Genomic DNA, 12,869 nt, shown 5'->3' with positions numbered 1-12,869 from the left:
ACCATTCTGCAAGACATTGTGGCTACAACTGCATTAGCAAGTAGTGTGGCCCAAGAGAAAAGGTTTGTGGAAGGAGGCAGTTGATGCTGAGATCCTGGCATCCATGGAAGAATTTTGGAGGTGGTGGTGTGGTCACTTAGGTCTAGCTCTAATCTGGTCCTGTGGACTTTTGCCCCATCCCTGGAGACATCCCAGGCCAGGCTGGATGGGGATCTGAGCAACCTGAGCTGGTGCAGATGTCCCTGCTCATGGCAGGGGGGGCACTGGATGAGCTTTGAATGTCCCTTCCAACCCAAATGATTCTATGACTAAGTGCCCATTGGGTGTTGAGGTGCATTAGGTTCATTCCTGGAGCACATCTTCTGGTTTAGTTTTACCCAAAGCCCTTTAGTGATGTGAACCAGAACATAGAAAGCAGGACAAAACGATGAATGCTTCCAAAATGCATCTTGATAGGAATGTGAAGGTCCTAACACAGAGGTGCTTGGTCGAGTTCAATTGCAGGACAATGGTGGGTGCTGTGTGAGCAGCACGTGGTTAAGCTCAGTGCAAGAAATTGGTGACTAGTGAGTGTGTCCACCTTATTCCCTTGGGAAGATGATGAAACTGAAAGGGAAGAGTGACAAAGGGAAGGTTTTCTAGACCAACTGCCAAAAATGTCAGTACTGACATTCTTCTGAAATCTCATGGAGCTAAAAACATGGAGGGTTTTCAAGCTCCTTTAGACATTTTAGTGGTTCTGCCTGAGTTTCTGGAGGTGAAGTGGCACCGTTTCCTCCACCTACTTGTGGCTGTGATTGAGTGGTTGGGATGACGTGATTTTAAGTCTTTATTTTTGGCAGAGCTGTTGCACGTTGCACCTTGCTTTAAAGCATGTGGGAGCTTGCAAAGCAGGAGCCTCTAAATCTCCCTGTTGGAGGGAGGTTGTACAGTACCCAGACTAAATCCAATATATTATGCACATAGATCAGATAGATGTGGGTTCAGATTCTGGTTCAGTTGGTGCTGAACAGTATTAGTGGTGCTGGGAAGATGTTCCCTGTTCTTCTGAAAGCCCACTCAGAGCTGTGATTGAACTCGCTGAGGTATGTCAACCCTTGAAGGATGTGACTGGCTTTCCAAAAAACCAGCCAGGGAAATATATCTGGCAAGTGCACTGTGAAGGACAGACCAAAAATAGGTTTTGGAGAGGCTGACAGAAGCTATGAGATTGCATGTAAATGAGGGGCAAAAAAATATGTAATAAAAAAAATAAAAGTCCAAACATGTTCTGAAATGTTTTCCTTGGCTTGTTTATCAATTCACTGTTATCCAGTGCATGAATACTGGCCAAGCTTATCCCATAATGACCTTTAAAAAGCTGGAGGATTTTTATTTTCTCTGTAGCAATGTTGGTCCCCAGCACTTGAGGTGCTTTAAACCTCGCTTGCCTTGCGAAAACCATAGAATCATAGGATAGTTTGGATTGGAAGGGACCTTCCCAGCTCCCCCAGTGCCCCCCCTGCCATGAGCAGGGACATCTGCACCAGCTCAGGTTGCTCAGAGCCCCGTCCAGCCTGGCCTGGGATGTCTCCAGGGATGGTTCAGCCACCACCTCTCTGGCCAACCTGGGCCGGGGTCTCACCACCCTCAAGGGCAACAATTTCTTCCTTATATCTGAATCTCCCCTCTTTCAATCTACAGCCATCACCCCTTGTCCTAGCACTACACGCCCTTGTAAAAAGTCACTCAGACTTTATTTTAGGCCCCTTTTAGGTACTGAAGGCTGCTACAAGGTCTTTCTGAAGCCTTCTCTTCTCCAGCTGAACACCCCAACTCCCTCAGCCTGTCCTCCCAGCAGAGCTGTTCCAGCCTCGGGTCATTTCTGGGGCTCCTCTGGCCCCTCTCCAGCAGCTCCATGTGTGTCCTGTGCTGAGGACCCAGAGCTGGCCCAGCACTGCAGGGGGGTCTCCCCAGAGCGGAGCAGAGGGGCAGAATCCCCTCCCTCCACCTGCTGCTCACGCTGCTGGGGATGCAGTCCAGGACACGGGTGGGTTTCTGGCTGTCCAGTTAACTGCTTCAGCATTGTTGCTGATAGCTGCAAGGAAGTTTTAGACCCAAATGGAGAGGAAAAAGCAGCAAACATTAGGGAACGTGAAGTTTGAAAGCTTGGAGATCTGCAGACTGGCAGGTATACAGGAGGAAATCATAATAATCTGCTGAAAGCATTAACAGTCGTTTTCTCCTGGGGAATTTTGATGGGATGGTGTAAAGGTGTGATTGGATTTTGGTTTGGGCATTTATATAACCCAGATGTTCCATGGGTGGATTTTAATCTGAAATTTTTTGGTTGGAAGGAGTTGGCTTGACTATGCGGTTGTTGGTGTGGAGGAGGTTCCAAGTGGAGAAATGTTGGAGGAGGTTCGTCGTAGAGACATGATGTTGCAGCCTTGCTGCTTCATTTGGGCCTGGATAAGGCTGGTGTTGGCTATGGAGCTGATGTAGATGCTGTGGCTGGCATCCTGCTACCAAAGCTGGGGTGATCAGGTGGAAAAAAACCCCATTTCAGCCTCAGTGCTTTAGGTCCAGGCGCTCACCTGTGTGTATAGGAGCAGATCGGTGCATGAGATGGAGAGATTATAGTCTCTGAGTTCATGGAAGAGCAGTTTGGCCATGTGGCTTTGAATGTACACAGGAGCTGTACTGTAAAGTCCCTTTGTCCCTCCTTTTGGTCCCTTTTCCCCCATTTATCTGGAACACAAGGCACCTCATGGTACTTGGTCACTTGCTACTACTGAGATTTGATAGACTTTGGCTAACAAACTTGAGCCGAGTTGAAAAAATATCTTAACCATAACCTCAGCCAAGATTTGGGAATTTCTAGCAGAAAACATTTTTTGGTGCAGCAAAAATTAAATCACTTCAAGCCTTTTGATTGTTTTCTTTTTCTTTTGGCACTTTTAATGAGATGGAGTGTACAGGGAAGAGCTGTATTACAAGATTGCTATCCAGGGTGATGCATGATAAAAAATAGTCAATACACAGTTAAGTAAATAACTTCAGCCTTTAAGATGGAAAGGGAAGGCAAAGAATAGCTGTATTTCTTATATCACCAAAACAGACTTTATATTGGTTACATTGTTTTGCATAGCTGAAGAGCTATGAGACAGTTCACTAGAGAAAAGAGCATTTTCAAAAGAGATTAATGGTGTACTGAGGGTCTAGAAGGAAATTACAGTAGTAGAGTTGCTCAAACGCTTTTGCAATTTTTATCCCTTCTTGCTCGTTCTGGGAAGAGAGGATTCATTTGAATATTTTCCATAAAGCATTTATTTCAGCGTTTCGTTTCGATCAGACTGGATGCTAGTTGAAGTGGAAACATGTGTGGACTGCGTAATGCCTGTAGAGTAAAACCAATGCGGAACACATGGAAATGGTGCCGGTTGGGGACAGTTTTATTGCAACACTGCTCTCTCCATGGGTGTCCTTGTGGTTTAGGATTCTACCCATGTGATTGGAGTGGGGCACTGAACAGATGTTTTTAAGGATTTTTTTTTTCCTGTTGGGGGGTGGGGGGGCAGATTGCTTATGTAGCATTATTTGAAACATTCATCAAAACTGAATGTTGATGCAAATAGCTTTCATTCAATGCTGGTGTGGTCTCTCCTCCTGCCATTTTATTTGCAAAACACTTGCATATGTGGTGGTGGTGGGAATAAATGTTGTGGATGGGTGGTTTGGCTCTGCAGGACCTGGATGCCCTGGGGGAAGGAGTTAAGGGTTTGGATGTTTGTGTGGTGGTAACATCCCTAACCTGCTGTGTAGTCTTTGCGATAACTACTTGGTCATTTAGGCTGAACCCATGGGAGAAGTAAGATGCCAAGTTGCATCTCTTACATGTGAACAGAAAAGTTAATTAAGGAATTGCCTCAAAAATCCAAACTAAGAAAAAAACCCCAACAGCAACAAAACAGCACCAAAAAAAAGCCCAAACAAACTCCTACCAAACTAAAAAACCCCAGCTTTGGGTCCCGAAATGCTCCCTCATTCCATATGCCCTGAGAGCTGGAGAAATGCTGCGCCAGCCCTACATGGGATGAATCCATATAAGTGGCCCCTCTGCCTAGAGCTGGGCACCAGTGTTGTATCTCCCACCTTCCCCAGAGAAGAAAGGTCTTAAATCTTCACTTGTAAATGTCTAGTTACTCCATCCAACCTCAACAGCTTCTAGATGAGCTTTGGCACAGGATGGGGCGTTGGCTCTGAAATGAGAGAGTGTTAACGCTGACTTCTCTTTCCATCCACAGTGGGAGCGCCTCTGGTTCCTCATCCTCACCTCGTCCTTCTTCCTGACCCTCATATGGTTTTACTTCTGGTGGGAAGTTCACAATGACTACAACGAAATCAACTGGTGAGTAGAGTTTCCCCGTTGCGGAGGGGCAAACCCTTAAAAATTTGGCTGCCGTCATACACCTCTAAGAGATGTTTGACATTGGCTTGGGTGTATTTGGATCCTTCAGATGGACTTAATTTCACTTTACTCTCATTAATGCAGTGGGGAATGAGACTGAAGGAGAGCTTCTCCCTGTTTGCAATGAGGGATGGAGCACAAGTGTGATGGGAGCGGCTGAGGGAGCTGGGGGTTCAGCTGGAGAACAGGAGCTGAGGGGAGACCTTCTGATCTCTGACCTGCCTGAAAGGAGCTTGGAGCCAGGGGGGGTCGGGCTCTGCTCCCCAGGAACAAGCGTCAGGACCAGAGGAAACGGCCTCAAGTTGCACCAGGGGAGGTTGAGGTTGCATCTTGGAACAATTTCTTCCCCAAAGGGCTGTGGGGCATTGGAACAGGCTGCCCAGGGCAGTGCTGGAGTCACCATCCCTGGAGGGGTTGGACAGATGGAGATGAGGTTCTCAGGGACATGGGGCAGTGCCAGGGTGGGGGAACAGTTGGACTCAATGATGTTAAATATCTTTTCCAACCAAAATGATTTTATATAATATGTCCTCACATCTCCATTGTGTGACTGTAACAGAGCTTGGAGTAAGTGTGCTCCCAGTAAACAGCATTTGAAAACAAAGGTGGAGCTGAAATAATGTAGATTTTAATGTGTGTGGTTGTTTTTTTTTTTTTTCCTTTGTTGTTTGTTTCCAAGATTGGCTGTTTTTGGAAGCAGCTAAGCAATCTGGCTGCAGCTTTCCATGAAATACGAATGACAAAAATTCAGTCTGAAGCAGACACGGGTGTGGAAAATTTTGCAAAATTGGAAGGAGCTGAAAACAAGCTTTCCAGTGGGATGTGCTGGGGAGTTTGGGGTGTTGCCAGCTCCCCCCAGTGCTGGAAATTATTCTTTTTTTTTTACTATCTCAGCAGCATCTTAAAACATTTTGACAGCACCTTGGGCTCTCTTCTAAGCTAACTCCTTTGACATCATCTTCTTGTCAAAGATAATATGTAAACTGTGTTTTAAAACACAGTAGGTAGTTGATCCCTTAAATAAACTGCCTTACTTTAGTTGCTGAAGTTTTGTGAGAGAGAGAGTTTACTAACTTAATAATGTGAACTGTTTCCTCCCAGGAGTGTGGGTGTTTTTGGTTTCTGGTTTGTTTTCTTTTGTTTTTCTTCTGCTTAGACCCACATTCTGAGAACTGAAACCATCGCCATTGGTCTAGATTATTTATAATATTAGCGTAAAAAATGCATGGTTTTTATTTTTAAGGCTTTTTGCTCCCTTCTTTTGCTCTCTTCTTTTGCTCCCACACTCTGAAATTTTGGCTTCCCAAATATTCATGTGGGAATGGGAGGAGGTGTGCATGTCTGCTCTGGATGCAAGAGATATTTGGGCTTTAAAATGCCTACAAATTACACCCGCAGAGCAAAGCACCTTTCCCTGCTGTGCAACCCAGCGTGCACAGGGTGCTAGGAGCACTTTTAGATTGACAGCTCTGGAAAAACAAGCTTTTTTTGTACACAACATTTGTGGAAGAGGCTCTCTGGGTGCAAAACAGCAGGGCTGCATCTGTTCAAGTGCTGCCATTCAGCTCGGAAAAATGGGTCAGGGCTTTGTGTGTGTCGTAACCCCAGTTAGACCCCTGTTCCACGCACTGGTACCAGAGGTTAAGGAGAACAGCAGAGTTTCTGAAAAACAGCCTGAAACGCTGTGGAAAGGCTGGGAGAGAGAGGATGATAACATGGGGCGAGGTTTTAATTACAGCCACGCTTGGTTCCTGGCAAAGAGGAAAAATTTTCCATTGGGTCCATTCAGGCTGAGCCTGGACCTTTTCCCTCCCAGTGCAGATCTGTGGGCTCCATTAGAACAACAGTTTTCAGCCAGATGGCGTGTAAAGGAGGCGAAAGCATCATTTTGGTCCCAACAGGACTGTGAGCTTGTTGCTGATGAGTTACAGTGGAGTCCTGGCTCTTAGAAACCCCATCTTTGTTGTTCAGTGGTGATCACTTCTGGGCCTTACATGTGGAGAATATTTCATTGATACTTGTTCTTGTTGCCTTCCTCGCTGCTCCACTGATTTATTTGCAAGCCATGACCTCTTCCAGGCTAGAGAAAGGGCTCTTTGGGGCTCACAACATCTCTACACAGGACCTGGCACACCAAGCTACTGGTAGGAGCTCTCTGGAGGAACCGGGACAAAGAATTGCTGTCACATTGGTGTGATGAGCTGCTGAGCTTGTTCCTCCCCTCCAAAATTCATCCTCATGAGCTTTCTTTCCTCACATCATGTGCAGGGAACTACACTGAATTTCTTCCACCTGTCCCACCACACAGGTGATGAAAGACTGGAGGCATCTGTCCAACCAGCCCTACAAAGGAGGACTATTGCCAGCAGAAGACTTAGGTTGACCGAAGTCTTGAAACCCCAACGATGAAGACTTGCCCCTTCTCTGGGACTTGTTCCACCACTGTAAGGAGAAGATTTTTCCAACTCAAACTTCTAAAGGTCATTTCCCCATGTGACAATGTCTGTCACTCTTGAAGAGTTTGATTTCCTCATCTTCATAACAGTCTGTCAGACAGCGTAGGCAGCAATTAGATCATCTCATAGCCTCTTCCCTGTGAGACTAAACAAGCCCAGCTTCCTAAAGCTTTCTTAGTAATCTAAACATGAGGAGAAACTAATTTACTTTGAGGGTGCCAGAGTCCTTGAACAGGCTGCCCAGAGCGAGTGTGGAGTCTCCTTCTCTGGAGACATTCAAACCCGCCTGGACACATTCCTGTGTGATCTGCTCTGGTGAACCTGCTTTAGCAGTTGGGTTGGACTGGATGATCTCCAGAGGTCCCTTCCAACCCCAAGCAGTCTAGTGATTGTGTGATTCTGTAATCTGTATTCTTGAGGTTGCCCCACCATCTTGTTTGGTAGTTCTCTACTGGACCCTCTCCACATCCTCCTGTAACAGGGAGGTCCAAACCGGGGCACTGTGCTGCCAGTGCCACCTCACCAGTGCTGAGCAGAAGGGAGAGCATCTTCTTTGTCTGCTTGTGATACTTCTCTTAATGCCACGCAGTAGTCTGACTTATTCACGGTAGAGGTACCCTGTTGGCTCATTCAACCTCATGTCCTCCATAAACCCGGGTCCCTCTTGGCAGGGTAATTAGCATGTTGATGTAAAGCCTCATTTTTCTAGTTGAAATTACTATGTGCTGCAGACCCTCTCTTCCATGTTCCTTTGGCTAAAATGGTATTTGGAACCTGAATTCAGTAGGTTGTTCTTAATTTCTTCACCCGGATGTGCAGAGCTTTGCTAAATGCTCCTGAGCAGCTGCCAGAGGTGACTTAAGAGGCAGCAGAAAACTACTTGTCAGCACTAGTGTGGCCAGCAGGCCCAGGGCAGTGACCGTCCTGTGCTGGGCACTGGGGAGGCCAAACTGCGAATCCTGGGGGCGGTTCTGGACCCCTCACGCCGAGGCCTTGAGGTGCTGGAGCGAGTTGAGAGAAGGGAACGGAGCTGGGGAAGGGGCTGGAGCACAAGTGTGATGGGAGCGGCTGAGGGAGCTGGGGGTTCAGCTGGAGAACAGGAGCTGAGGGGAGACCTTCTGATCTCTGACCTGCCTGAAAGGAGCTTGGAGCCAGGGGGGGTCGGGCTCTGCTCCCCAGGAACAAGCGCCAGGACCAGAGGAAACGGCCTCAAGTTGCGCCAGGGGAGGTTGAGGTTGGATGTGGGGAACAATTTCTTCCCCCAAGGGCTGTGGGGCATTGGAACAGGCTGCCCAGGGCAGTGCTGGAGTCACCATCCCTGGAGGGGTTGGACAGACGGACATGAGGTTCTCAGGGACATGGGGCAGTGCCAGGGGTGGGTTTAACTATTGGACTTGATGATCTTGAGGGCCTTTTCCAACCAAAATGATTCTACAGGTAAGCATTGTAAACCCTGCCTGCGGTTCAGGCTCCAGCAGTGGATACACATATTTATGTAAAAACAAACTAATCTAATTAAATTGTGACAACGACAAGGTTCACCTACATAAATGTGGTGATTTGGCCTTTCAACTTGTAAAGACTTAACGGACTATTCTGGGATTGAAATGGGCTTTAGAAAGACAGGGCAAAATTAAAGCCTGGCTTGTGTTGCTGCAGGCCTTTAATATTTTCCTGTGAGGCTGGATATGCAATGAGGTTTTTGGCATTGAAAGGGTGTTGTGCCTCTTAAATTTAAGTAAATATTTTTGAAATTTATTGCTTTGGGCATTTCTTTGTGGTGTCTACGCTTAATTGTGTTATACTACAGGTCTCCAGTGTGCAAGCTCTGTACTGCAACAGAAAGTTCAATGTTGGTTAATGAAGGATGTGGGAGATGCTGTAATTTGTGAACCTGGCTGTGTTCCCTCTGGAGCAGGACTATAATATAAATGCAAGTCTGTGTAGCGAATTTTTTCTTCCTTAGTTCTGTAGAAGGCTCATCTGGTTCATAACCACCATGGAAACAGCATTTTAAAACAGTCATTTGCACATCAAGTGAAGACCTAACACCATCAGGCCACTTTGAAGGTACATCAGAGCAAAAACTGAAATATACTGAAGCTGAGCTAAGGAAGCTCTTGGTGGTGGCATGAGCAAAGACTTCAGAGGAGCCCTCTTCTCTTTCTTCCCTCTTTTTTTACTAACTGCATGTCTGAATCCCTCTAGATCTCTTTTGTTACAGCTCTTTGGATCCCTAAGCAAAACCTGGACATGTGTCATGTTTGTTGAGCCCAAGGATTTGCTTTCCAGCTCCTACGTGGGAGCTTTACTCCTGGACAGAATGGTTGAGGCAGCTGCCAGACCAGACTTTGTGGCTGATGAATGATGCTGAATTTGAGTGGTGGGGAGGAGGTTGAGTCTTTGACCTAGTTTTTTGTTGCTTTTTTTTGATTACAATAGACATAAATGCTGCTTGCAAGCAGGTCAAAGACTCCACTTGACAGTCTCCACTCTTGCAGGATTGGACCTTCTCTACAACCCACTGGAATAAGAGACACCATCTCTGATAGGTACAAGAGACCAAATTTCCTCCATCAGTTTGTCCCTCTGCAAAGAGTTTTTGCCTTGAGTATACAGCACAACAACATTATTTTCCTCCACTGTCCTTGATACTATCTCTATATTGTATTTATTAGTCTATTAGCACATGGGACAGCGTTGGATCTATCATTTAGGCAAACACCACCACACATAAGGATATTTTTATCTTGTTTGTAGGGAATATTTTTTCGAAGAACTCAAGTCCTGGATGTGTATGATATTTCCCCCCCGCCCCCAATGTAATGTTGTTCCTGTGTTTGACATAATTGTCCAATTCCTCTTTGCAGAGTTAATTTCCCAGGCAGGATCAAAGCACAAATATTGAGTTTTGTTTCAGACTGACTTCTGCTTTTTCCTGTCTATCTCTCATCTGTACAGTGGGAACGAAAAGACTCATTTTTCTGAAGTTTTGTCTAATCCTAGTGAAGTTGCTATGGTGTTGAATCTCTTCTTAATCTGTCCTTCACACTTACCTTTCAGGTTTTTATACAACCGAATGGGATATTGGAGTGACTGGTCCATTCCAATACTTGTAACAACTGCTGCTGGCTTTACATACATTACAGTGTTATTGGTGAGTAGAATAAAATGGCATTTCCTGTAGGTTTGTGCATTTGCTTTAAAAAGGACGTGAACGTCTCAGTCCACCTATGACTTGAGCAATTTTCCTTTCAGAAGTGATTTTTCTCTCCCTCTCTCTTAGCCTTAGGTTGCCTAAAATAAACAGAAAGTGAAAAATGGGTGATCTTTGACTTCAGATGATCAAAGACAGAGACCTTGATACTGGTGGTACGATTGGCCCGAGGACAAATACAACTCTTGTTCCCCTTAGTTTGGCCCAGTTTCCACTTTGGTGTATCTGCCAGTCATAAGTGCAAGTTGTTTCTCCTCACCCCAGCATGGTGGGACCTTCAAGATGCTGAGTGTTCAGGTAGAATCAGTACCTTGCCCCATATAGTCAGTGCTTCCTAAGGTTCTGGGAGCTGTGTACTTGTGGACCATGCTCTCAAACCCCTGCCTCTTGGAGATCAAAGTCTTTCCCTCCACATCCTTGGCTTTGGAGAGGATCTACTTGTACAACCGAGCTAGGTGGTGTCTTCTGGACCATCCTTACGCCAGCCCTCCTTTCTGCCCTGGTGTGTTGGGGCATCTTTTTGGATGGTGGTGTGTTCCTGCATGTTCAAACACTTAAAGGTTGTGATGTGCCAATGTCTGACTCTTGATTTCTTCCTCCCAGATACTAGCACTATGTCACATAGCTGTGGGACAGCAGATGAACCTGCACTGGCTTCACAAGGTAAATGGCTCTTCTCAGCTTGGAAAGGAGAAGCATATCAATAAAACAGGAGTATAGGGAGTGGGTGGTGTTTCATAGAATAGTTTGAGTTGGAAGGGACCTTCCAAGCTCATTGAGTCCAACCCCTGCATGAGCAGGGACATCTTCACCCAGATCAGGTTGCTCAGAGCCCCGTCCAGCCTGGCCTGGGATGCCTCCAGGGATGGGGCATCCACCAGTTCTTTGGCCAATCTGGGCCAGGCTCTCACCACCCTCAGGGGAAACAATTTCTTCCTCATGTCTGATCTAAATTCTCTCCTCTTTTAGTTTAAAACCATCACCCCTTGTCCTATCGCAACAGGTCCTGCTCAAAAATCTGTCCCATCTTTTTTCTTGGCCCCTTTTAAGTCCGGAAAGGCCGCACTAAGGTCTCTCTGGAGCTTCTCTTCTCCAGCTGAACAGCCCAACTCTCTCAGCCTGTCCTCCCAGCAGAGCTGTTTCAGCCTCACATCATTTCTGGGGCTCCTCTGGCTCCTCTCCAACAGATGTATGTGATACTCACTGTCACTGTGTTTTTAAGAAGAGCATAAACTTCAGATGTCTGTGGTGCATGTGTCCTCATCTCAGAGGACTGAGCAAATTGTACAATAGGGGCAGTCAAAGCCTGGAGACAATAACTCCATGGTTGGTGAAATGCTTTGGGTTCCCTGCTGACAGAGGGACCACTTTTGGAGATTAAGACACACCGTGTCATGAGATCAGCCCTAGTTTAGTCTCAGGTTAGTGTTACTCCATATGAACCTCTGGTGTTACTTTCTGTGCTGAAGCCAGCCCTGGAGGAGGTCTGAGCAGATGCGAAGCTGTTCAGGATGTGCTTGGAGGAACCAACTGTGGAAAAGCCTTGAGAGAAGCTGTAGGTGTTAAAACTGGGGGTGTGCAATGTGGAGGTTGTGGTTTGCTGGAACCCAAAGAGGTCCTGATTTGTATGTAGAGGAGTTTGGAGGAAAAAAAAATGCTGTGGAATGTAAAAGAAGATGCAGATCTGGTGTTTGGAGCACAGAAGGGGAGAGGAAGAGTATGTAGCAAGCTGTGTGGAGAGACATTGCCCAAAAAAACGGCTTGGCAGGATTTAATGGTAACCGGCTATCTGCTAACAGCTAATTAGGGGACCGGTCCTGAATCTGCTGATATGCAGCTCCTTCTGAAACTGGTTGTTCTGCACATGACAAGGTCTTGCAGGATCAGAGCCTGAGCCAGATGTGTCACCCCCCCCAGAACAGGGAGCACACAGACCTCTTTGCCCTTTCTTTCTTTTTTCCCTAGAAATTACAGAAATTATGCTTCTTTGGGAGGCGGGGATGCAATGCAAAGAGGAGGTGGGGACCATCTGCCTGCTGCTGGAAAAGAAATTATTGATTCTTTAGTCTAACATATGTTTCTTCATTGGGGGAAATGGTATTTTTCAGACACGCTCCAGGTGGCTGGTGGGTTTGGATGAGTAAGACCAGAAAAGGAGTGTATTTGTAGAAATGAATTAGTTCTTGCCTAAAAAAAATCCCTACCCTTCCTTTCCTTCTTCCAAAAAAGTCCATCTTTCATCACAACTCAGATGTGCTGCTCTGTCTCTCTCTTCCCTTCCCCACACCTCCCTCAGCTTTCCAAGCAGGTTTAGATAAGAGACTGGATTAACTTACAGTTCTTTTCTGCAACCGTGCTGAATTAACTTCAAGTATAGATTAGTGCATGTGGGAAAGGCTGATATGTGCAAGTACTATGATTCATTCCAGTTTTCTCCTTTAATCCTGCAAAAATTTGGAGCACAAGTGTGATGGGAGCGGCTGAGGGAGCTGGGGGTTCAGCTGGAGAACAGGAGCTGAGGGGAGACCTTCTGATCTCTGACCTGCCTGAAAGGAGCTTGGAGCCAGGGGGGTCGGGCTCTGCTCCCCAGGAACAAGCGCCAGGACCAGAGGAAACGGCCTCAAGTTGCGCCAGGGGAGGTTGAGGTCGGATGTGGGGAACAATTTCTTCCCCAAAGGGCTGTGGGGCATTGGAACAGGCTGCCCAGGGCAGTGCTGGAGTCACCATCCCTGGAGGGGTTGGACAG

General features: G+C 46.5%; 1 protein-coding gene across 2 annotated transcripts in view; it reads left to right on the top strand.

Annotated features, from left to right (window-relative positions):
• The window catches only part of GDPD5 (glycerophosphodiester phosphodiesterase domain containing 5), a 186,369-nt gene that overhangs the window by 131,222 nt on the left and 42,278 nt on the right, over window positions 1-12,869 (top strand). For both annotated transcript variants that reach the window (XM_065647830.1, XM_065647839.1), the window contains exons 3-5: window positions 4,287-4,390; window positions 9,970-10,063; window positions 10,727-10,786. In XM_065647830.1, the coding sequence (XP_065503902.1) occupies window positions 4,287-4,390; window positions 9,970-10,063; window positions 10,727-10,786 (258 nt within the window). The remainder of the gene's footprint in view (window positions 1-4,286; window positions 4,391-9,969; window positions 10,064-10,726; window positions 10,787-12,869) is intronic.

The sequence above is a fragment of the Caloenas nicobarica genome, chromosome 1 (assembly GCF_036013445.1).
Source record: "Caloenas nicobarica isolate bCalNic1 chromosome 1, bCalNic1.hap1, whole genome shotgun sequence".
In the NCBI taxonomy this organism is placed as follows: domain Eukaryota; kingdom Metazoa; phylum Chordata; class Aves; order Columbiformes; family Columbidae; genus Caloenas; species Caloenas nicobarica.
This window is presented reverse-complemented; position numbering and strand designations above follow the sequence as displayed.